At 47.3% G+C, this 26182-nt stretch overlaps 1 protein-coding gene and 1 pseudogene across 2 annotated transcripts in view; one reads left to right on the top strand and one right to left on the bottom strand.

Moving 5' to 3' along the window:
* Positions 1-25379, bottom strand: part of CYTH3 (cytohesin 3) — a 91261-nt gene extending 65882 nt beyond the window's left edge. For both annotated transcript variants that reach the window (XM_028088491.2, XM_088016722.1), the window contains exon 1: positions 25273-25379. In XM_028088491.2, coding sequence (XP_027944292.2) covers positions 25273-25315 — 43 coding nt within the window. In that variant the 5' untranslated portion in view covers positions 25316-25379. The remainder of the gene's footprint in view (positions 1-25272) is intronic.
* Positions 3763-4141, top strand: LOC114197466 (pancreatic progenitor cell differentiation and proliferation factor pseudogene; annotated as a pseudogene).
* Positions 25380-26182: the final 803 nt, after the last annotated feature.

Raw genomic sequence — 26182 nt, forward strand, 5'->3', positions numbered from 1 at the left:
TGTGAGCCACTCTAGCAAATTAGTCAAACCTAAGGAGGGGGTGGTCAGAACCTCTAAGCCGCAGCCGGTGGGTGAGAAGCACAGGTGAGAGCCTGGGGCTTCCTGATGGCCTCTGAAGTGGGGGGTGAGGAGCAGTCGTGTAGAACCAAACCCTTAACCTAGGGGATGCGATGCTGTCTCCTGGTGGACAGTGTCAGAACGGAGTTCAATTCCCAGACACCCTGCTGGTGTCCGAAAATCACTTGGTGTGCGGGATGCCCATCCCACGTTGTAACTGGGTCTAGGAACTCAAAAAACTGGCAAAATCCAAAACCAGAAAAAGAAGACAGGGGAAAGCTTCAAAATGTTTAAAAAAAAAAGTTTTTATTACAAGGAAACTTAAAACTGATGACAAATTTTTCTTAAGATATATTTATTCATTTGAGAGAGAGTGTATGTGTGTGCGAGTGAGCGGCAAGGGGGACAGAGGGAGAGAGAATCCTGAATGAAGCAGGCTCCCCACTGAGGGCAGATTCCCATCTCCAGGCTCAATCCCAGGACCCCGAGGTCATGACCTGAGCCAAAACCAAGAGCCGGCCGCTTAACCAACTGAGCCACCCAGGTGCCCCTAATGACTGAAATCTTAAAGAAACTTTCCTAAATGATCAATAATTTAAAAAAATTTTTTTCATTCAACCATCCTAGAGGAAAGACTGGATTATCTTTCTATTCTCTTTAGAGCAAAGTATGTTCCAAAAGTACCGTGATGGGAAGAGATGATCAATTAGCCAGAGTAGGCAACCCAAAACATAGGGGGAGAGTACTATAAAGTTGTGCCAAGAATAGAAAGGGACTGTAGGATTTTACTGGGTTTTGACTTCTTTGTGGTTTTATGAGGTTTTTAAAACTTATAAGCTGTTATGACTCTTTTCATCCTAATTTTCACTTTGCTAGCCAATTTTGTATTATTTTTCTCAAAGAGGGCATTCCAAATTGTACAGTTTCAAGCCCCAGGAAATCTGGCTCCTCCCAGCTGACCACAGGTTCCCCACCGGGCAATCCAGCGCTTTCTCCACTTCCTTTTCTTTAGCCTGCCTCATCCTTGGAAGGTTCACGTTTGGGATAAGGGACAGGGGGAGTGGCCGCCATGCCAGAACCACCCCCCTTACCTCCCTCCTGGCACACCGCCACCCATCCCAAACCTTTCCACCTCAAAGACCTTCCTGAACATTTCTCCAAAAATACTTCAAAACAGTACGGGGATGAGTCACAGAGGACCCAAATTTCTAAACAAATACACTTTGCAAAATGGACCATCTCCTACCAACCCCTCCCCAAAAAGGCATCTGCTTCTTAAAGATCTTCCAAAATGTGGGCCCAAGATTTTAGTTAGGTAACTGTCCTCTAAATAAATTTTAAAAGCCAATGAAGAAGGGCACCTGGGTGGCTCAGTCGGTTGGGTATCTGCCTTCGGCTCAGGTCGTGATCCCAGGATTCTGGGATCGAGCCCTGCATTGGGCTCTCTGCTCTGCGGGGAGCCTGTTTCTCCCTCTGCCTGCCACTCCCCCTGCTTGTGCTCGCTGTCAGATAAATTAAAAAAAAAAAAAAAAAAAAAGCCAAAGAACATATGACCAGACCATGGTACTTTTACCCGACATGACCTTATCCCATGATCAAATTTATAGGTTTTTCTCCTTCTCATGATGTGGAAGGTGAACACACCACTTTAAGTTTTTTAGTGGTTACCTTTACTTTATTATTTTTTAAAAAGATTTTATCGAGGGCGCCTGGGTGGCTCAGTTGGTTAAGCGACTGCCTTCGGCTCAGGTCATGATCCTGGAGTCCCGGGATCGAGTCCCACATTGGGCTCCCTGCTCAGCAGGGAGTCTGCTTCTCCCTCTGACCCTCTTCCCTCTCCCCTCTCGTGCTATCTCTCATTCTCTCTCTCTCAAATAAATAAATAAATCTTTAAAAAAAAAAAAAAGGTTTTATCTATTTGCCAGAGAGAGAAAACACAAGCAGGGGGGAGGGGCAGAGGGAGAAGCAGACTCCCCAATGAGCAGGGAGCCCGATGGGGGACTCGATTCTGGGAGTCCAGGATCATGACCTGAGCCGAAGGCAGACGCTTAACCAACTGAACCACCCAGTCATCCCCCCTTTAACACACACACACACACACACACACACTACCTGCATTATTCTTATTGTCAATGTCGAAAATAAAACAGGATATCCCTGCTTTGTAAGATGAAAAGGCTTTTACTCTCCCCCCCAACTTCCTCCACCTCCCCCACCACCCACTTCTCAGCTTCATCCATGTAACCTGAGCCCAGATTTATTATTCATGGCAGTGTTATTGGATAACTGGGTGTTTTTTTTAATTTTCACTACATACTTTCCCTTTTGAGAATCATTTACATTTGAATTTTTATCTACAACCGAATTCATAACTATTTAGACTTACATTTACATTTGAACAATTTCAGTGCAACACTGGTTATTTTGTATCACAAGTTTTCCCTTCCTGAGTCATTCTCAGTAATCTTTGAGTGGATCAGAATGTATCTTTGAAAAAGTTTTATGCAAGAAAAATTCACTGATTTCTATCAGGAAGATTTCAAGTTATAGGTAGCAGGGGGGAAAAAAAGGGCAAGCTCAAATGGCCTTCCAACAATAAAGAGTCAGGGCTCAATGAAGTCCAAAGGCAGGGCGAGCTCCCACCAAAGGCAACGTGCTGATCCGACGTCTCTGTACCGTCAGAAAACATCGTTCTGTTGCCCTCACACATTAACACCACTAAGCGTGATGGTTTCATTTCTGGTTACAACCATTCACATCCGAACTCTATGCCTTGGCTCCACAGTCTTCCGGCAATGTTGCAGGAGAGCCTAAAACCATCCTGCAGTTTCCTTCTTTGTAAGTACGCTTCCCCTCTTCTGTTTGTAGGTCACTATATTCTTGAAATTTAAAAATGGCACCAGCAAACACTTGCCCTTTTCCCCTCATTTCACCTAATGCAAAATGATGAGCCTGTTCACCACACAGATACAGCTGGTGTCCTTTTCCAGCTCAGAGAGACGTTTTTCCATTGTCTCTCTGACTACTGTTTCCATGATTTGTTTTCAGTAGCTTCTTCAGGAGCAATGCTTACTTAGATGACAGCACTAACTTAACCTTCTACAGTGTAAACGTTGCTCTTCGTGGATCCTAATGGGAGTTTTTTTGTTTTTTTTTTTTAAAGATTTTATTTATTTGACAAAGAGACACAGTGAGAGAGGGAACACAAGCAGGGGGATTGGGAGAGGGAGAAGCGGGCTCCCCGCCGAGCAGGGAGCCCGATGCGGGGCTCGATCCCAGGACCCTGGGATCATGACCTGAGCCGAAGGCAGACGCCCAACGACTGAGCCACCCAGGCGCCCCCCAATGGGAGTTTTAAAATTCTGCAAATGGGGTGCCTAGGTGGCTCAGTCAGTTAAGCATCTGACTCTCGATTTCAGCTCAGGTACTGATCTCAGGTCGAGCCCCGCATCAGGTTCCACGCTGAGCGTGGAGTCTGCTTGAGATTCTGTCTCTCCCTCTGTCCCTTGCCCCCACACTCTATCCCTATATAAATAAAATTTGTTTAAAAAAATAAAAATAGGCTTCGGTCTCGGAGCGGCCTTCGGCAGTCTCTTCTGCAAATGGGCTCCGTGGCCTAGTGTCCCCGTCCCTGCCATGTGTGATCGTGTGCCGAGGCCCACGAGGGGCTGTCGCCGAGGTTCCCACCAGCCCGCAAGCGACAGCATGGCAGCCATCCCCTCCAGGGGCTCGCTCTTGGCCACCCACGACTATTACCGGCACCGCCTGGGCTCCACTTCCAGTAACAGCTCCTGCGGAAGTGCGGAGTAGGCTGGGGAAGCCATCCCTCACCACCCAGGTCTCCCCAAGGCCGACCCGGGTCACTGGTGGGCAAGCTTCTTCTTCCGGAAGCCCACTCTCCTGTTCATGGCTACGGTGTTGGAGTCTCCAGAACGCTCGGAATCTCCCCAGGCCTCCCCCGGCACGATCACCTGCGACTTGGCTCTGGAAGCCATGAGGAAGCAGCCTGGTGGCCAGCCTGGCAAAGCCAACACAGGGCCGCCATCCTGAGTGGCCACTGCCAGGCTTCAGGAGGCGCTAGGCTCATCAGAGCCCCTCCCCTCCCCTTCTCTCCCTTCCCCATAGACTAGGCAGGCTGCCGCAAGCAGAAACAATTGGGTTCTTTTATATCAAAATAGCAAAACACCCAAAAGGAAGTTGAGAGGATCCCACTCTTTACTCTCCAGGCCACATGCAAGCCTTCCTCACACCCTGGAACCGTGTGCCTTGCACCAAGTGGAAAATAAACTCCAAGCAGCCAGAAAAAAAAAAAAAAAAAATAGATAAATAAAAATAGAACACTTTCCATACATTTAAAATAAAGTAAAAATAAAATTTCCATGAGTGCATTTAGTACCATTACAGTTTCTTCCTCTCCAGTCATGCATCTTGCTTCATCTGCCTCCCAACCAGCTAGTTTTCGGTTTGGTCAGCTGCCTTATCTCATGTGTCAATCACTGATGTCAGAGTCTGTCTTGAGTTTTTTTTTTTTTTTTTAAGATTTTATTTATTTATTTGAGAGAGAGAGAGCATGAGAGATAGAGAGCACGAGAGGGAAAAGGGTCAGAGGCAGAAGCAGACTCCCCGCCTAGCAGGGAGTCCCACATCCAGCCCGATGTGGGACTGGATCCAGGGACTCCAGGATCATGACCTGAGCCGAAGGCAGCAGCTTAACCAACTGAGCCACCCAGGCGCCCCGAGTCTGTCTTGAGTTTTATCAAAAACTGCACAAAGCAGATTCGACCTGAAATTTACTCTAGTTTCTGTAATTAACCTTTCTCAAAATTATATTTTCCTCTGCCTCAAAAATTATATTCCTGCCCCCGCCCCCATACCACACCACTTATTTTATTTTGGCGATGGGTTGTTTGGGTTTTTTTTTTCTTTTTTTAAACAATGATACCCAGGCCCAATTTCCCCCCAGAACAGGATGGCTGGTTCTCCACAGGACGCTGTTGAGTTTGGTGGTTTGTCCAGCTCTAAGCTTGTAAGGGAGAGGGCTGAGACATTATAAATGCATTACCATTCGTGGTGGGAACTTCATCTCTGCAAGTCTGCTTCTCTGTGAGGCAACCGGTTGGTTCTGGAATCTCATTTCTGTACAAGATTCTCCGTCTGGCAAGGCTTCTGCTCCAGACAGATGGGGTGCTGCCCACTGCGCCAGGGAGGATGGCTGCAGAGCCAGGGAGAAGCCCTGCCGAATCCGAGCACGTGCAGGCCACACGTGTCCTCAGGCCGCCCAGTTCTGCTGCCCCCAGATCCTGTTGCTGCTGCAGCGGAGCAAACCCACCCCCGCTCCCTGCGGCCACCTGGCACCAGCAGGCCTTACCCACCCCCTGCTCCCTGAAACCCACTGAGCCCACAGCAGGTCCTCTTCCTTAACATTGCTCACCACCCTGCCCTCAGGAGATGGTGATGAGTCAGTCCCATTCAGTGTTCCCAGATTTCTTCGGCTCCCGTCACCTGCACCGTCACCTGCATCGGGACCGCGATTGGCGGGAGGAGCAGGGGGAGGAGCCCTGGGGCTCCAGCCGCATTTTCCCTGCAGGCCTCCGACAATCCCCTGTCACTGTTCTATTTCAGGATTCCCGTTCTTCAGTGGTCAGCCGTTCTTTCTATAAAAAATGTTGCATTAAAGTTTTCTCCCTCACGTTGAGTTTTTTTTTTTTTTCTTCTTCTGTCTGGAGGTTCTTGTGGTTTGTGCATGTTTAAAAATGTGATGTAGCTGGTTGTATGGCTTCCTCTAGTGCGGCAGAAGGTTCCTTTTCTCACTAGATTCCTTCCTGAACAGGAAAGGCCATTATGTTCTCTATCCCATGAACAAAGCCTGGCCAATGGCAGGCTTCACTCCAGGATGAGAAATCAGCGAAATCGCCTGTAGGCTGAAAAGCCTCCGTAAGACAGAAGGAAAAAAAGCTTTACTTGGGGTGCAGGCACACACCCGGGGAGCCCCAATTCTCCCCAGAGACCACCAACTCTGTAAAGAAATATTCACCTGAGGGTAAAATGCTATCAACCGCCTGCTTCCAAAGAAGGGAGAGGAGGCCAGTGGGAGAGAACACTGGGGCACAGCAGCCCCCACGGCCCCCACAAGTGCGAATTCCCCGCATCTGCAGCGCGGTCCACCCTCACCCACCCTTGGAGCCGCCGTCCCAAGCAGAGCCCGCCCCGCTGACTCCACACCCTCATTCTGCCCTGTCTGCAGACAGGCTTCCAATTCCTCGTTTCTTCTCTTAAGTCCATCCAACTCTCCTCTACTGACGGTCACCTCCCAATGTCCGCTGGCATCCCCCATGACTCCCTGTCCTATTGTCTGCTGGGCTTTCAGGGGGCATGGGGGACTGAGGACAGTGTGCTCTCCTATGTCCACGACTGGGGTCACTACTGGCAAAGCCTCACCGAACCCGAGAAGTAGATCCTTCAGGCTTCTGTTAACAGTTTTCAGTACAGCTCCCTGAGAAATTCAGTTTCTTGAACCTACAGACTGATCTTCGGAGGGTAAAAATTGTCTGCAGAGCAACGGTTCTGCTTTGGAAGCAACTACGCGCGATTATAAACTCAGGGCTTAGCACACAAAGACGCAGATCGGCCCTTCTACAAATAACAAGGTTGAAAATCAACTTAAATCTTCTCGGATTCGGCAGGGCTTCTCCCTGGCTCTGCAGGAAGAGAACACATGCACACCTAAAAACCCTCAAGACGACATTCAAGCCACAGATTCGACCACGTGACAGGTAAGCACCATCTCTCCAACCACTCCCAACAGGAAAACAGATCCAAGTCTCAGGGCCACTCACAAGGCAGTACAGGTACTTTATCCTGAAACATGTTATAACACGGGCAGACCTGGAAAACAGAATCAAGCTACAACATGGATGAACCTACTAAGTGAAAGAAGCCAGACACAAAAAGCCACACACTATACGATTCCATTTACATGGTATGTTCGGAGCAGGCACATCCACAGACACACAAAGTAGATTCCTGGTTGCCAGGGGCCCAGGAAAATGACTGCTAACGGGGGACAGGGTTTCCTTCTGAGGTGATAAAAATGTTCTATGGGTGCCAGGCTGGCTCAGTCAGTAGAGCATATGACTCTTGATCTCAGGGTTGTGAGTTCAAGTCCCATGCTGGGTTGGAGATTACTTAAAAATCTTGAAAAATTCTGGGGCACCTGGGTGGCTCAGATGGTTAAGCCTCCGACTCTTGGTTCGGCTCAGGTCATGATCTCAGGGTCCTGGGATCGAGCCCCTCTCCCTCGCCCTCTGCTCCTCCCCATCCTTGGGTGGGTGGGGGTGTGTGCACACACGCTCGTGCACACTCTCTCTCAAATAAACCTTTTTTTAAAAAAGTTCTAAAATTAGGTAGTGGTGGCGGCTGTACAACTTTGTGAATATACTAAACCTTGACACTTTAAAAGGATGACTACTATGTTAGGTGAATCACAGTTCAATTTTTAACAAAAGATTAGGTACTTTATCACTAAATCAGGTCCCAAGGGTCACGATCCCTGACTCCTGTAATACCTCTGTTGGATCAAACATTACTTCAAGAACGTAAGGGCCTCTGATACTATGCAGAGCAGCAAACGAAATCATTTCTAAATCTAAGAAGCTACCAGGCTACTCTCAAAAAACTAAAACAAACAAAAAAAAAACCACACAAACAAAACAAAACAAAAAAACCCTTTGAGTAAAAATGGAGGAGGAGAGAGAGGAGCAGTGTAGGAAGCTTCTTGAATGGTTACCAAAAAATGTGTCTTTCAGTGGGAGGAAAAAAGAGTAATTTGTGAGAACCCAGGAGACTGAGCCCACCTAGTGTAAAACAGGCAAGGATTCCTAAAAATGTGGTTCATGCTGGTACTGATAGAGCAACGACTTGAGGGAGAGAACAGTTTTCTTAAATTGGTTCAGTAGTCCTTGCTGATTACATCCACTCAAGTGGCACTGGTTTATTTTTTCCTACAAAGTTTCAGCAGCCTTAGGACACTGAACAATATTTTTGTGCTGAATAATAAATCAGTTTATTGTGGATGCCCAGAACCACAGAAATGTAAAAGAGACAGTCTAAAAATAGAGCGTGACATTTCAAGGAAACCTGTTCACAAAAATTGAATCTCAAAAGAACAAGTCGGAGGACTGCTACAGGGCTGCCTGATTTCTTCACAGGCGGCCCCGGTCTCAAACAGCCCCCAAACAGGATGTCTGGCTACAATTAGAAGCAATCTAAGAAATCTGACCTCCTTTGCATAAAAAAAGAAAAACAAAATGTTGGAGACACACAAGTATGTGAAAATCACTGGTCTTATGATAATTACATTTATCACAAAAGCTATTTTGAAACATATAATCCACCTTCAGCAACAGGGTGATGATATGTACTTGGTCCTCACAGGACAGAGCTGATCAAAGATGCAAAGCTTTTAGAGCAATGACATCAAGGCAGACCTGCAAATTTGAAATTTAATGTGACCAAACTGCTGATTCTGCACTTACCTGCTCTCTGGTAAATGCACACATAGGAGACGACTGAAGGGACCTAAGGAGGCAGAGCTAGGCTCCCGTCTAGGGACTACTACCACCTCTCCACCAGCCAGAGTGGTGTTGTGATGAGTCCCTGTCCCGTGTGACACGAGGGGGGCGGGAGGGAGGGTTTGGTCTGTGGGTTCTCACAGCTCCTGTTTTCTGCCTCCCACTGAAAACAAGACTCAGCCCCGAATATATATTCTCTGGTTACACGGTTGTATACGTAATATGATTAAGAGGGAAGAATTAAAACGCCTACTGGACTAGTCACAAACAAAATGAGTACTTCAGGGTGGAATCCAAACCAGCCGTCTGAAAGGGAGACTCCTAGATCCTGTCGCGGGTTCTTGAATACTTTTATAGAGTGTCACTTTCTTTCCCACCCTGCCCTTTTCCTTTACTGAATTTTCATACAATGAGTTTGCTATGACCATCACCGGATATACTAACAACAAAAAAAAAGTTACAGCTGGATCCTGTATTGGTCTCAGCTGCAGCTAAAGTTAAAAATGTTTAAGGCCTATAGGAAAAGGGGGGGAGGGAGGGAGGAGGGAGGGGGAGGGAAGGGGGATGGAGAGGGAGGGAGAGGGAGGGAGAGGGAGGAAGGAGCGGGGACTCATTCCTGAGAGATTTCAGGTTTGTTCTTCATCCAAGGACCTGGCAGCAAAACCTGCTCTTTTGTATTATGTAAATAAAGTTTGTCTTACTAAATTTTCCAATTCTGAAACTTGTTTCTTTATAAAGCCATGGCCACATATTAAAATGAAATTCTTAATCACCTCCATATGAGGGTAGGTCTAACAAAGCACCGTGTATGTTTCTTCCAAGTTCACCCACGCACATATTCCATTGATATCTGAGCCACTTAGTAACTACTTTTGGTTACGGGTCTAATCCACATTTACCAAAGAACAAGAAAAATGAATGTGACTTTGACCTTGAATCGAATAGACGATTTTAACATATTTATAATTTCAAGAAATGATATTCAAGAAACCAAAGCACCTCTCTCTTCTGTTTACACATGTAACCTAGATTATAGGATATAGGATACAAATGATAAGAGGCAATCGGTCTGGACACTTCAAACAAAGTCACCATCACCCCCCAAAAGACAATTGTTTTAAAGAGGAGACATAACTAAATACAAGGTGTAAACCCTGACTGGAGCCTAGATAAAAACAGATAAAGACATTTGGGGGAAAGCAGAATTGGGTCTGTGGACGGGTATCAGAGAATTACTGTTCGTCTTCTTCAGCATGGCAGGGCCGTGGTTATGGGGAGAATGTCCTTAGCAGATGAATGCTGACTATTTATAGGGATAAAGTGTTATGACGTACGTAACTTTTTTTTTTTTTGAAAGATTTTATTTATTTGACAGAAAGAGACACAGCGAGAGAGGGAACACAAGCAGGGGGAGTGGGAGAGGGAGAAGCAGGCTTCCCGCTGAGCAGGGAGCCCGATGTGGGGCTCGATCACAGGACCCTGGGATCATGACCTGAGCCGAAGGCAGACACTTAACGACTGAGCCACCCAGGCACCCCTGACATATGTAACTTAACTTTCAAATGATCTGCACCCCACCCGCCGAAAAAAATTACAGTTTATATGTGTGTAGAGATAAAGCAAATGTGGCAACATTTTAGCAACTGGTGAATTAAGGTGACATATGGGTATTCTTTCAACTTTGCAGTAGGTTTGAAAATTTTCGAAATACAAAGCTGAGGGAGGAAAGATAGAATCATTGTATTGGCAATTAATTCCTAAACCTGAGTACAGCAGCCCCTCCAGTTCCGTCCGCTTAGTACATCAAGGTGGGCAAGGGGCTTCCCATGTCGATGACCACGTTCTAAAGGCCTGCTAATTGCTTGGGATTTCTGACAGATTCTTCACTCAATAATTCCACTTGGGTTTTTTCAGGTCAGTTTTACATACCGGAAGAGGGAAGCTTAAGGAGATTATGCACACAAGCTCATGGCTGGAAGGACTAGAGCTGCATATATTTACTTAAAAAATATGTCAACAACAATCAGTTCTACCAGTTAAACAAACTTAAGTGTACACAGAGACACAAGTTCCCAGAATCAAGCATTTTACATTACAGCTGTTTTCCGCCCTGAATATCCTTCAGTGGCTGAGCTGACATAGCAAACAGAAATTCTGCAATCTTAATTCCCTTAATCAATGAGACCACAAGGGGAAGGGGGCCCTCCAGTCCCACAGGACCGAGATTATCCGGGAAGGAATGGCTTCATGATTCATCCCAACAGAGTCAGCCACAGAGAGGTATGGCTGGGAACAAGGAAGGCTTGCCCAGCACAGCCAAGATCCTACGGCTCCAGACTCTGACAAATGGAAAGTAACGGTCTCTGGATGGAGGGAGGGAGGGACGGATATTAGCAAAAAAAAAAAAGTTTCAGTAAAACATGCAGAAATAGGGCGCCTGGGTGGCGACTGCCTTCGGCTCAGGTCATTATCCTGGAGTCCCGGGATCGAGTCCTGCCTCGGGCTCCCGGCTCAGCAGGGAGTCTGCTTCTCCCTCTGACCCTACCCCCTCTCATGTGCTCTCTCTCATTCTCGTTCTCTCAAATAAATAAAATCTTTAAAAAAAAAAAAAAAAGAAAAGAAAAACATGCAGAAATAGTCTTGTAAAATTAAGGGTTTATGGGGCGCCCGGGTGGCTCAGATGGTTAAGTGTCTGCCTTCGGCTCAGGTCATGATCCCAGGGTCCTGGGATCGAGCCCCACATCAGGCTCCTGGCTCAGCGGGGAGCCTGCTTCTCCCTCTCCCCCTGCTCATGCTCTCTATCTCTGTGTCTCAAATGAATAAATAAAATCTTAAAAAAAAAAAATTAAGGGTTTATACTAAAAGCCAGATTCCCCTCTTGAGCATTTGGGGAAGAGGTTCAGGTTAGTATTACCACCCAGGCTTGGCCATTAATCTCTTGAACCAGTGAAAGTCATTAACTTAACTCTTTAAGGAAAAAGGCTCTCCTGTCAAATCTGTTCCTCAAATTCCCAGTCAACAATCGATGTTTCTTGGGGCAGCTGGGTGGCTCAGTTGGTTAAGTGACTGCCTTCAGCTCAGGTCATGATCCCGGAGTCCTGGGATCGAGTCCCACATCGGGCTCCCGGCTCGGCGGGGAGCCTGCTTCTCCCTCTGACCCTTTCCCCTCTCGTGCTGTTTCTCTCTCAAATAAATAAATAAAATCTTAAAAAAAAAAAACAATCGATGTTTCTTAATTGCAAAAACTGTGAAGATAAAACCATGGAAGCCAAGCTAATATGATTGGTGAACTCCTAAGATGGTGTCCCCGAGGGGACACGCCGGCCACAGGCTCAGCCATGACTCCAGGACTCAGAACTCCCAGGCAAGCCTGACCACATCTGCAGGTAGCTGGAAGGACTAGCGTAGCAGGCTTCAACCTCAAGAGTGAAACTGATTTTCACCCTACCCCAAACCTTCACAGATAAAATGGAAGAGGGAGATAAAGTTTCTAATGCAGAAGCAGCCTGGACACTTCTGCAATAGACAGTCTTTAACATCTTGACATGCAGGATAGTCTGTTCTTTGCCAGGATCTTCATACTTGATGGGAAAGACAAAAAGAGAAGGCTCCAGGCTCCTCTTCCGCAGCATAAAAAAGAGGGAGGAAGTCCTGGGAGGTAGGAGACACTTTAATCCTGAAACCTAATGTCTAAGCACTAACAGCAGCAGAACCCAGGGGAAGTAGCTCAGCTTATGTTCTTTCCAGATTAAAAAAAAAAATTAGTCATGTTCTGCATGTCCAGCGAAATTACTGGGCATCTGCGAGGCAGAACCGCCACAGGGGTGCCGAGCAAGCGTGGGAGACACACGCACTGGGCTGCCTCTGTCCACCAAGGAGGAGGGTCTGTGGAGGAAGAGTCAGAGCACCTGGAGACTGATGCGACCACAGGAAGGAGGGGAGAAGGCATCTGACTTTCTTTCGGAAAAATAAAAATGCCCCGGTAACCATTTGACTAGTATACAGCTTGGCCCACTATTTTAAACGAAAATGCGAATTTAGAAACATGTTACTTTGGGATGCACAACAGACGCTCTGCAAGTCCCGAGAACATGCCACATTTTGGAAGAACACTTATCCAATATTAAGATTCCTTCTGCATGGGCAATGAAAGACACCATTTTATTCTCAGGATGCTCTGCGCTCTCAGAAGTGCGGTCATATACTGGGAAAGTCTGCAACCACTTGTCCCTCCCACACTTGGGAAATACAGCCTCACCGTGTGAACAGGCCAAATGCTTCAAAGTCACTAAAATCCTCCAATTTTCCCATACTCTAACACAAACAAAAATGAATTCATTTGTCTCAATTGAAAAAAATTTTAATTTAATTACTAAAACTTGGAAAAGGACATTCTTGATCATTTGATTTCCTCTCTGCTAAGAACTAAAAAGGAAGTCCTGTCTTCTAACGGAATAGTAAATGGCCAATGTCTGCCACTTTTGATTGCTGCGTGTTTCAAAATGTTCGTGTTAAAATAAATGTAATCATAAGGAACTGCCAAATGAAACTACGAACGGATTTGTAAGCATATGAAAATATATTTTGTCTTATTAAAGCATTCATCTCAAAAAGAAAATATAACCTCGCTCAGTCCTTAAAGTGATCAATACATATGCTTGATGAATACCCATGGAAGAATGAGGGAACGAGATCCTTGCTGAGCGGATGACATGATGGACCTGCCTCTGCTACAGCAAGGGTCTGGCAAGATGCCTGCGCTCCTTACAGAACATCTCTCAACCATGTAAACAAGAAGGGCATTTATCGTCCCTCGTGACAGGAAGTGTGGACACAGGGAGGCTCCGGGTGGGTGACATTCAGCAACGCAACCACATCCTCAAGGATCCAGCTGGTCGTCCTCCACATACGGATGGATATGAGGGACATCACAAATGTAAGCTGGCCACCCGACCAGGCCAACAAAGCCCATCCAAAGACAAGGAACTGTTTTTTATTTTTCTGAGAACAAAGAAACCTTTCCAAGAAGACCCCCCGCACACCGCCCTTCACAGCTCACTGGCCAGACCTGGGTGACACTCTCCTCCTCTGATCAATCAATGATAAAGAAAAAGGGATTTCCTTCCCTGGCTTATACCTTCTAAGATTCATTCTCTAGTGGTGATAAACTCCCCTTCCCTAGGAGTAGATACCTGAACAGACCAGGGTTCTTTACAGGGAAGAAAGCGAGGATGGATCTGCGAAGGGGACCGACAGTGCCCCAGAGTCAAGTATGCCCATACCCACAGCCACCAACTGGACAGCAGCGGGCAACACAGAAATGGGCCGTTTGATCATTCCTTCCCCTGCCCCTCAAAAATATCTAGATCTTATTTTATGGCTTAAAATCCAGGGCTGCTATTGAAAAGTTACATTTTATAGAAAGGAAAGAAATATTTAATAATTTTTTTAAAAATCTATCAACCACCCTAACTCTTAAATCAATTATAGAAAACAGCTAAATAGTTACTGCTTTAATGAACCCTCCTATTATCAAATTGTGGTTTTAAGGAACCTCGAGAATGTAAAATAATAAATGCAACCCAGATGTTCACTAAAAAATGAAAACAAGACTGTTTTTACTTCATAGCAACCAGTAGGTCAACCCATTTCCTCCTTCAGAGAATTCTCAGAGGACCACAAACTCCACTCGAAGACCATGTGTTTCATATGTATCTGTCCACAGAAAAAGGAAACTCTGCTGTCCAAAATAAACGGAGAATATTATATGTTCCCATGAAAGTGAATTAGAAAATTGCAGTAAGGCTGGGTTTACACGCTGCCAAACATCTGGATGAAAACTGGAAAAAATCACTAATTACCTAGATATTGGGAAATACTTTTCAATCATCATCAAAATGTCCAGTTTTATAGCCAACTTCTGTTTTTATTTATTAATTACAGAAATAAGTTTTTCAAAAAGAAGAGTACAGTATTAAAAATAACCCTGAGAATTAAAGATGGAACTTATTTTCCACTATTTGAACAGTGCTCCTGGTGACTTACTGAAAACTAAGCTCAAAGAGTAAATTTGCTCTGTGAAAGCAAATTACCAAATCTTCTTAGACAACTAAACTGACTCAGGTGAGTCTAATATTTACGTAATAGTCTATTTATCCAAAATAAATGCTTGCAGAATTGTCTCCAGCCACATTATAAAACCCTGCAGAATCGGATGTCTATTCTATCGTGTCAGTTGGGGAGCTGACTACAAGATGTTGGTAAGTTTAACTTCAAAAATCAGGATGGAGAGCCATGTATCTTCTACTCTCATTTAAGTGATTTACTCTTCTCCCACAGCTCCAAAAGTGATTCTATTTTAAGCAGCTTTTCGGCTACTTTGACAAAACCTATCTTTTTGACGTCACACGTTTCAATGGTCCCACCTCGCTGCAAACTGATACACCTGCTTCCTAAAGGATCTGCCAGTAACTTTTTAAAACTAATCCGTCTCTCCTAAAGTTATTCACGCTAAAAGCGTGACCGTGCCAACAGCAACACTGTGCTAACTCACCTGGTATGAATTACTGTTGGCCCTCTATCAAAATGATTTACCTAACAAACGTTTCAAGGCAAAACACACGCCTTTCCCCACCCCTCCCCCTGCCGAGCCCCACCCCAGCAGCCTTCCCGCTATTCTCATCATGGGGGCAAACTTCCACCCATGGGCACGGGGCAGGGTTTTCCTAAAGCAAGCAAACATCTTTCCAGGTCCCTCCTCAGCCTGCTCCCTACCTTTCCCCCAATCCAGTAGACACTTTCCTAGCCTCATTTCAGTGCAATCTCAAGAGCATCCAGTGCAGCTGACCACCCTCTCTTCTGAAAACAGGGCTCCTCCCTTAACTTCTGCACGAACCCCACAACCTCCGAGGAGTCCTGGACGTCACTGGCTACCCTTTCCCGGTCTCCTTTACTGGGCTGTCCCCAGCCCCGGGACTTCCCCCTCTCGACTCTCTCCCCTACGTGATCTCATTCATCCAGTCCCATGAACTTCCCAACGCTTATCTCCCGCCCAGTCAGCTCTCTACGCCTTCGACTCTTCCAGCTGCCTGCCTTCCTACCATCCCCACCAGGATGTCTCACTAACTGGTCCAATTCTAAATACCAAAACTGAACTCCTGAGATGATGCTTCCAGTAAAAGCTGACTAGTTTGTGACGGACCAACCCATCTGCCAAGAACAATGAAGAGAGCTGAACAAATTACAAGAAACAACTGTGTGAAGGTATCAGGGAGCTACCAATACAGGGCGGACTCAGGAGGCCAGGATCCCAGAGGCAAGTGCAGAGAGGTGAGCCTACCTTGAGACATTTGCCAATTCACTGCAGAAACCGAGAGGCCAAAAAGCTAAGCAGAAACAAGTGGTAGAGAATCTGAGTAGGCTAGCAGAGCCTCCAGCAGTCTTCGGGGACCAGGGGAGAGTTCAGGGGCTGCCAGATAGAAGGAGCCTAGTAAACATCCCAGGCCTTCAGCTGGGACCACCAGAGACCTACCCCAGGAGGGGACAAACCAGAAGCAGACCAATGCTCACAACTCCAAAGTGGTGTTTCCCCAACCTTTACTACCTGCCAGAAGCCTCCCTTGAGGAGAATTGCCCGAGTCTCAAATTATCTCTACAATTTTCCATACTCATTGTCTACAGGTTAATTAACAGGTATGTCTAGAGTCAGGACCCCATGACTGAAAACCAAGGGTAGAACAGACAACAGAATACACTCTACAAGCTATCCAAATATTGACATTATCAGACATGGACGTTATAATAACCAAGATTAATAGAACAAGGAAATTAGTTTACAAGATGAAAAGTTTCAGCAGAAAATTGGAATCTAAGAAAAGAATCAAAGCTGAAGAAGGCAGTAACTGAAATTCAGAACTCAAGAGATGGGTCCATTGCAGGGTCAAAGACAAAGAAAGGATGAGTTTACCGCAATATGGGTCAGAAGGAAATATTCAGAGGGAAGCATGGACAGATAATGAGGATGAAGAACGCACAGAAGAGTCTGAGACACAGGACATGACGACAAGGTGGAGTCCCAGAAGGAGAGCCAGGGAATGCAGCCAAAGGAGCAAATGAAGAGATAATGAGCAGCAATTCTCCAAACCTAATGTGAGATTAAGTCTTGTCACGGCACCACCAAAAAGCAGAACCACCACTGCCAATCCCGACAAGGGCAGATTCAAGGAAAACCACATCTGGACACATCACGGTAACAGCTGAAAAGGAAAGGCAAGAAGAATCTTAAAAGCGGCCAAAGCCCAGGGGCGGCGGACGACGACGACATTACCTTCCAAAGACGACGACACAAACAGCGGACTTCTCAACAGACTCAATGGAAGCCATAGGCAATGAAATGACGGGTCAAAACACTGGAAGAAATTAACTCGATAATCTACAGCCATACACCCGGTGAAACTATCCTTCAAAAGTGAGGGCAAAGTAATGACATTTTTGACCAAAAAAAAAAAAAAAAAAAATCCTCCAAATGGCTTTCTCCTAGCCCCGCCTCCCCAGGCTTCTGGTTCTCAGGCAGCATCACCACCTTGTCACCCAAGCTGAACCTGGAAGTCCTGATTCCTGCACCTCTAGCCTCCCAGCTGTCGGCACATCCATCTGATTCTCCAAAACGCACCTCCATCACTGGTGAAGCCACACATCGTTCCTTACTTGGGAGACAGGCCAACGTTTGGGAAGTCTGATGAGTGCCCAGAGTTGAGGAGCATGCTCCCAATGAGAAAACAATCTGTCGGCAGGTACGGAAACCAAAAGCCTGCCCACACCCGTACGTGCGATTCCTCTAGAAAAACTCCCCCAAGTCTGCAAAAGCAGACAAGCCGAGGAGTTCACCCAGGTATATAACAACAATGTAAAGTCCACATCAAAGTCCAACACGGGACAAGCTAAATAACAAAACGTGATAGCAGTTCCATGAAATAAATAGGGTCTACCTATGGTAATGTGGATAATCTCAAATGCAACCTGCAGAACACACCAGACAGTATGATGCCATTTTTATAATTTTAAACAAACCAAGAAGGCTCTTTACCTTGTTTGTAGGCACACATATCTATGCTTAAGTCTAAAAACCGTACCACAGACCCGAGCAAATTCATATGTGCCCTTAGGAAATACACGAGGGGAGTAGGACCAGGAATCAGTCAACAAGTGACCCCAACTTTGACATTTGTTAACAAATATTCCCTGGAGGCCTACTAGGAGCTGTGTTCCAGGTCTTGGAGTACGGTCATGGGTAAAGGCAGACAATATTCCCGCTTTCATGGAACTTCCCGTCTAAGAGAGAAGAGACAATGTACAGATATGGAATAGGTACAGGGTGTAAGTGTTAGGAGGCAGGGTGACATTGGGGGGCTGTTTTAGACGGGCTGAAGAAAGCAGACCCGCGGACAGAAAGCTGGATGAAGCCAGCAAGCACGCGGCGGACAGACACTCGGGGTCCGCCGGGCACGTTCACGGAAGAGCAAGGAGACCAGCGTGGTAGCGAAGGTGGGAGGAAACGTCAGAGAGACAGCGGGGGATGAGAGCAGGGCCAAGGACAGCCCCCAGGCAAGAATGGTTTTTACGTTTTTAAAGGGTTATTTAAAAAAAATAAATAAGAAACATCTGTGGCGGGGATGTGGCATACAAAGCCAAAACTACTTACTACCTGGCCCGCTTACAAAGAAAGCTCGCAGCCCCGTGTACTAGAGCGCAGGGAATCTGCCCTGATGGGCCCTGGGGGCCACGGTCCGGTCTGTAGAGCGTTCTAGGCTGAGGACAGTGCAGACTCAGAGAGGGCGACAGGATCTGCTCTGAAGGGATCACTGACAAGGACAGGAGGGAAAGCATCAGAAGGTTAAGACAAAAGAAGCGAAAGACGCACCAAAATTTTCACCAGAGCAACAATGTTGCCATATGCAGAGATGCAGATTTACCCGTAAAGCTTGATTTTTTTTTTTTTTACAAAAGACCTAAAACAATGTCACAAAATATTAGCAGCTATTCTATTAACTGAGCAATGGGAAAATGAGTGTCTTTGTTTTCTGTGTCTTTATATAGATCTGTCATATATATATCTTTCCTGTCACTGCTGCCCCGGCTGCCCAATCCCCCATGCTCTTGAGAGTCTCACGTGACCACCTGCAATGCTCCCACTCCCGCAGTGGGGTCCCCAAGTCCTCCCTCCCCTCCTGCGATCCATCCTACACTCAGTGGCCAGGAACACTCTTCTTAGAAGGGCAGAGGGTACAATGCTGAAGAATGTGGCCTCTGGAGCCAGAATACCTGGACTCGAATCCCTGCCCCACCCCCTCACCAGCTGTGACATGTGACGCAAGTCGCTCAGCTTCATCTGCAAATGGTGACAAAGTTACATGTCTGAGAGGGTAACTACCAACAGTAAGTTAAGATACAGAAAGCACACAGTACAGGACCCCAAGCACAGAGAACATTACATAAACACTAGCTAAAAGTACTGAAACATAAGTCAAATGTCATTGCCCTGTTTAAAATCCTTCGTTGGCTTCGCGTGCTTAGAACAAAATGTGAATTCCTTACCTACTGAAGCTGCTCCTTCCAGCCCGCTGCTTGTCCCGCTCTCCCTTTAGGCTGCACCTGACAGAGAACTTCCTCCCCAAAGGCTTCCCCAGGCTACAGGCTTCCCCTGCCTCTCTCCCACTCCCCCTCAAACCTAGACGATTTCCTTTAACACAGCATAATCTGCAATTATTTTATGTGTCTGTTTACCTTTCCTGTCCGTCTCCCATCTAAACAAAAGCTCTGGGAATTCAGGAAATTCATATGCCTTATTCACCACTATTCACCCTTGTGCAAAGCACAGGACCTGGCAATTGGTAGGGGCGTTATATTTGTTGCATCCATGTTTGAGAATATGCTCTAAGCATACTCTAAAACACCTATTGTGTCACTTTTTTAAAAAAGATTTATTTATGAGAAGGGGGGGAGAATTCTGAAGCAGACTCCCCTCAGAGCCCCGGGCGGAGGTAGATCCCAGGATCCTGAGATCACGACCAGAGCAGAAATCCAGAGTCAGCCAACCCACTGACCAAGCCACCCAGATGCCCCTAAACATGGACTGAAAATATAAGTAACTTATTTTATAACTTTCTACATTTAAATTGTTGTTTGTTTTACTATATAAAAACGCTCTCAGGACGCCTGCATGGCTCAGTTGGTTAAGCATCTGACACTTGTTTTCGGCTCAGGTCATGATCTCAGGGCTGTGAGATCCAGCCCCAGTCAGGCTCATTGCGGGGTGTGGAGCCTGCTTAAGATTCTTTCTTCCTCTCCCAAGAAACAAACACACAAACAAAAAACCAACAACAAAAAACAATTCTCAAAAAGGGTATTTTCTTACCAGTGTACTATTTTTCTATGAAACTGTTTTCCAGTTTGGAAAGAAGTGGAAATAAACCTTTTTGGATTTCAAAAAAATAAAAAGACACAGAGCAACCGCTCCTTTGCACTTAAATTCCCCACATCCTCAGTTCCCACCACCCTCCCCAAACAGGTGAATGTAATTCTTGGCTTCTTATTTAGCCTTCCAGAGAACTTTCACACAAACACAGGCACTTCCTTTAAAAAAAAAAAAAAAAGATGGGGGGGCGCCTGGGTAACTCAGTTGTTAAGCGTCTGCCTTCGGCTCAGGTCATGATCCCAGGGTCCTGGGATTGAGCCCCACGTCGGGCTCCCTGCTCCGCGGGAAGCCTGCTTCTCCCTCTCCCCCTCCCCCTGCTTGTGTTCCCTCTCCCGCTGTGTCTCTCTCTGTCAAATAAATAAAATCTTTAAAAAATAAAAAATAGGGGCGCCTGGGTGGTTCAGTCGTTAAGCATCTGCCTTCGGCTCAGGTCATGATCCCAGGGTCCTGGGATCGAGCCCCACATCGGGCTCCCTGCTCAGCGGGAAGCCTGCTTCTTCCTCTCCCACTCCCCCTGTTTGTATTCCTTCTCTCGCTGTGTCTCTATTAAATAAATAAAAAAATATATATATATAAAATAAAAGAAAGGGTAGCATACAATGTACATTTTCCTACACTTTACCTTTGTAACTTAGTAAGATATTTTGGAGATCTTTCTACATCAATTCATAAGTGCAGGGGCACCCGGGTGGCTCCGTTGGGTAAGCATCTCACTCTTGATTTTGGCTCAGGTCATGATCTCAGGGTCCTGAGATCAAGCTCCGCAGGCTCCCGCATCAGGCTCTGTGCTAGGCTAGGTATGGAGCCTGTTTAAGATTCTCTCGCTCCCTCTGCCACTTCTACCACTCCCCCGCATGCTTTCTTGAGTGGGCGCATACTGTCTCCCCCATCTCTAAAAAAAAATAAAAATAAATCATAAAGTGCTTGTTCCTTCCTTTCTACAACTTCATTCACCATCTGGGTATAAGATTCATCTGATGAGGCTCCTGCAGGTGGACACTCGGGTTATTTCTCATCTTTTACTATCACAAACAATGCAGTGAATTATCGTGGACCTATAGTATCTCCGACATGCACAAATACACCTGCAGATTAAATTCCTAAAGCCGTTATCACTGGCTCAAAGGATTTACACGCTCGCAATTGTTTACAAAGCTGCCACGGCCCAGGGCCATGGTATCCATCGGGATCCACCCAGAGAAACAGAAGGCCCTCTAAGGAGCTAAAATGGAAGCAATCTGATACAAGGAGTTGGTTGCACACATGTTGGAAAAGCTGGAAAGTCAAACAGGAAGTGGCAAGACAACCCAGAGACCGGCAAGAGCAAGAAGCTACTACCATCTCTAAGGTGGAGGGCCAAATGGCGGCGGTATTTCCAAGGCTCAGGGGGCTCCATCAACGGGCAGGAGCTGGAGCCACAAGGAGACAAGGCAACTGCCAGGGATGGTCTGAGGGAAAACAAGAGGAGAAGAGAACCCGATTTCCCCTTCCTCCAGTCACAATCTCCCCCAACCCCACCAGCGGCTCCCATCGGCCAAACCTAGCCCCAGGACAGCTGACCCAAAGCTCTGGGAAATGTTGCCTGCAGGGGTGAGTCCCTTGGCCGGCAGGGGAAGGGCAAGCAATGGAGCTGAGCCAACAGGATATAGGCTGGCGCTGAAACGAATTTACCCTCCTATCACCAACATGATGGTTTCAAATGTGGGGGTGGGGGGTGGTCCCTGCTTGCCTCAAAGGTGAAAGGTGGGCTCTCAACCTGGTCTTAATTTGTATCTATTTCATTAGGAGTAAAGCAGAGCACCTTTTCACATGAAGCACACGCTTAATCCTCATCTACACTGACTGGGGGCAGGGAGGGGAAAACCAGTAAAGTTATTCACTTCATCTGCCACAGATGGTCCATTCGGGAACATCAATCAGGCAGATTCCCAAACTGAGCATTAAGATGGTGGCAATGAGCCAAACTAGCCAGTCACCTGCCAAGTAGAGACAAATCCCAAGAACTGTTCTAGAAAAACTGAGTGGCAACAAAGCCCCAAAGGAATTAAAAATACCTTAACTACACTCTGCACACATTATAAGTAACAATGTGTTCTTGTAATCTTGTACCCCCCTCCCCCCGTTCCTCCTTAGAACTGCCTTCCTACCATTCACATCACCATCCTCTCCCCTTATCTTGCATTGAAAGAACAAATAATACCCTGGACAAAAATTTAAATTATAAAAATAGCAAGTCAGAATCATTTTTGAAGTCTTTTAACCCTACTCACACATTAGCAAAAAAGAGCTCTTAAATGATCTTCCGTGCCTGTCTACCCTTTGAATAGATTTACCCTATCTTGTAAACAAGCTGCGGCTGACTTCCCCATGTACAGTTCAAAGTTCTATCCTATACTCTAAAAATATACACAAAAAAGTTTTTTACTGTTGGCTGGCAAATGACTGGCAACTGAAATTATTCTTTCAAAGGGCTGAACTTTATTTTTTTTTAAAGATTTTATTTATTTATTTGACAGAGAGAGCAAGAGAGCACAAGCAAGGGGAGCAGTAGCAGAGGGAGAAGCAGGCTTCCCAGGGAGCAAGGAGCCTGATGCGGGGCTCGATCCCACCTGAGCCAAAGGCAGACGCTTAACCGTCTGAGCCACCTAGGCGCCCCTGAACTTTATTTTTTTTAAATGCGAATTTTAAAAGCAAAGGATTTTCTTTTAAAAAATCTAAATCGCAGTAATAACTGTAAAGAACTTTAAAGAGGGGGGCGCCTGGGTGGCTCAGTTGGTTAAGCGGCTGCCTTCAGCACAGGTCATGATCCTGGAGCCCCGGGATCGAGTCCCGCATCGGGCTCCCTGCTCGGTGGGGAGTCTGCTTCTCCCTCTGACCTTCCCCCCCCTCATATATTCTCTCTCAAATAAATAAACAAAATCTTAAAAAAAAAAAAGAACTTTAAAGAGGTATGTTAACTTCAAGACCTCCAAAAAGTTAAATATAAGCACATCAAGTGAATACAATAATCACTATATAATGACTCTGATTTCAAAACTCTAAGGCTCTCATTTATCCAAAAATATACTTATTCTAAGATTGCCAAATTTATTTTGAAGTGTCTTCTACAATACAAGGAAGATAATAAACCTTATCGATAAAAGTTAAAAGTTGTTTTCCAGCACCTACCATGCTGCCGGGCATTTTGGTAGACAAATAACTGCTCATTGTTGATTGTTCTAGCCAGAAGATTAAAAACAATCACACCCCTTTCCCAATACAGGGTACTTTGTTTTATATATGGTTTTTTTAAATTCAAATTTGAAAGTAATACACATCATACCAGAAACTTGGAAAATATACAAAGAAAACAAAATATCCATATCACCAGTTTTTACATTGTTTCGACCATGATACATAAAGCAACTGCTTGTTTTTAATGGTTGTAACTTTTTATCAATAAACGTCCCATAATTTAGCTCACCTTTCTCCTATTAGGCATTGCTATTTCCAATTTTCTACCATTACAAATAGTGTAATGCACATCTTTTGGCACGAGATTTTTTTTTTTCTAAATATCTCTCGTGGGAATACAGTCTTGAAATTAAGAGCCCAAAGAAAGTTTTAAGACTTTTGATACTTAATAACATCCTTTGTTATAGTTCTCAAGATCTATAAACTGCTGGGCCACATTGACTTCCTTTTCTAATCTTTATATCTGCTTTTACCTTCAGGCAGGCTACGTTTCTGTATTGAGTCAGAAACACCTTCCAAACAAAATCGCCAACCCAGCAATGTCAAAGGTTTAAATATTACGGTTGTTTACTTTTTGAGAAGGAAAAACTGCCACATGCCTGTTGTTAACCCAAATCGCAACAGGCAGGAAGCGGGGTATCTACGGAGAATCCACTGCTTAGAGTCTTCAGACAGCCAGCCTGGCTGTAGGAGGGCTTGCAACTGGGCTCCTTCTCTCCACAGCACTTTCTTTCATAAACAACACACCCACTCGGTGCCACAGTGCTACCCCTAGCTTTAACTGTGAGAACTGAATTCGCCAAATGCCACGGTGCGTGCCAACTTCCCACCATCGCAGCCGCATCGCTTCTTGGGGCACAAACATCCCCCCCTGGGCAGCACTTTACAGTCTAGAAGGCACCTTGATTAACCACTTCAACCTGAAAGCGCTCGATACTGCGGATTCTTACAGGCAGCTGCTCCAGCAGCCTGTAATTAAGATTTTTTTTCCCCCAAAAAACGCTCCCTCATTATACCAGGGGTTCTGAAGATTCGGTCTGTCAGCAGAAAGGAGATCTATAGCAAAAGTAGAGAAAACCTCAACTTCGGGTGTCCCTATAAGAGAGGGGTATTAACCCTTCGCTTTCCAAGGCAACGACCCCCTCCATACACACGCGTTATGCTGCTGTAGAGACATAATTCGCAGCATGACACAACAGTAATTTGCATGCCACTAAGTAATCTACAACAAATGCAAATCTTCCTGCAAGGGGGAACTGAACGTCAGGCAGGCAGCCCGGTTTTCTGGTCTCACCTCAGTGCGGGCTGCCCCTCCCGACTCCGACCCTCGGCTGCTCGGACTTATTTTTTTGGCTTACCCTGTAACGTTCCCTATTTCATAAAATGCGTGTGCTCTGGCTGCCCCCTCCTCGTGGAAGCCTCCCCACTGACTGGCCACTTCTGACCTAAAGCCCGAAACACTGGAACGGTTTTCAACCCTGTCGCCCCACCCGACCCTCTTGGACCCGGAGGATCCCCAATTGGAAACTTTCCCCTCCCCATTTCCCGGGGATACCCCCCTTCCCACCACCTGAGAAAAGACGCCGGCCTCCTGCGGTCGGGCTCCGGAGGGCGTGGACGCCCTTGGCGACGAGAGGCAGGGAAGGTCGCCCGCAAGGTCCCCCGCCCCGGCAGGGCGACCCCCGAGCCCTGCTCCGGGTCCCCAGGCCTCCCCGGCCTCAGGCGACCCCGGCCTCGCCCCGGACCCCCGCTCCGGCTCGGCGGCGACCCCGTCGGCCCCCACCCCTGGGCCCCCGGCCGGCGCGGGTCGCCGGCAGGCACCGCCGCTGCCCGGACCCCCGACCCCGGGCCCCGGTCCGGCCGCCCCGCTCCCGTCCGGCGCGCCCGCGACCCCCGCCCCAGGCCGCCAGCCGGGCGGGCCACACCTCCGACACTCACCGCCGCCGCCCTCGCCGCCACCGCCGCCGCCGTCTTCGTCCATGTCGAGGCCGCTCCCGCTGCCGGCGAGCCCGGGACCGCGGGCGGTGGGCGCCGCGGGTGCGGAGCGCGCGGGCGGCCGGGCGGCTCCAGCAGCGCGCGCGCCGGGTCGCGGCCCGGGCCTCCTCCGGCCAGGCGGGGCGCTCGCCGCTCGGCGCGCCGTCACGTGACGCTCAGACCCCGCCCTCGGTCGCGGTGGGCGGGGCCCGGAGCCGCGCGGGCCCCGCCCGCGGGAACGCGCGCGGCCCCGCCCAGACGGCGGGGCTCGGGCCCGGAGGGGCTAAGAGGCGACCCTGCGGGCCAGCGGCACGACGACCCCTGCCCTGCTCCACCCGCCTTCGCTGGGCCTGGAGACGCTCGTGGGGTCCCGGGCGCGGGATGCCACTTCTACAGACCCGCGACGCCGAGGGTCCTCCTCGCACGTGCGCTCGGGAGAAAAAGCTCAGGAAACGCACGCCTTCAAAAGTCGGGCCGTCCCCCTTCGGCCCCGAGGCATTTCCGAGCAATCCCAGCCTTTCAGCTTTCTGGTAGACAATGGAGGCGCTCCTTTGCTGGCCACGAGCGCACTTTAAAAATTAACAAAGTGTCAGCCTGGGCCCGAACCTCAAACCCGCACACCTGGGGCCCACCCTCTGCGGGCTCTGCAGGGGCTGGCCGGGCGGCTGGCCTCAGATGCTCTCGCAGTGTCTCGCCAGTCTCCGCTGGAGAGCTGCCAACTGCCCTGAATTTATGATGCAGAAGGAGCTCTGAATTCGATTTCCCGTGGGCACAGCCAGGGTCCTAAGCGCAGGCCTCGTGGGCACAAGGCCTCGGCTTGCCCTGCTCCAGATCTCTGAATCTCCTTCCTAGCTGGGCGTCTTTGCTTCCAGTA

Source organism: Eumetopias jubatus, unplaced genomic scaffold, assembly GCF_037043125.1.
Source record: "Eumetopias jubatus isolate StellerSeaLion01/CBP00866 unplaced genomic scaffold, mEumJub1_p1.0 scaffold_12, whole genome shotgun sequence".
NCBI classification, from domain to species: Eukaryota; Metazoa; Chordata; class Mammalia; order Carnivora; family Otariidae; genus Eumetopias; species Eumetopias jubatus.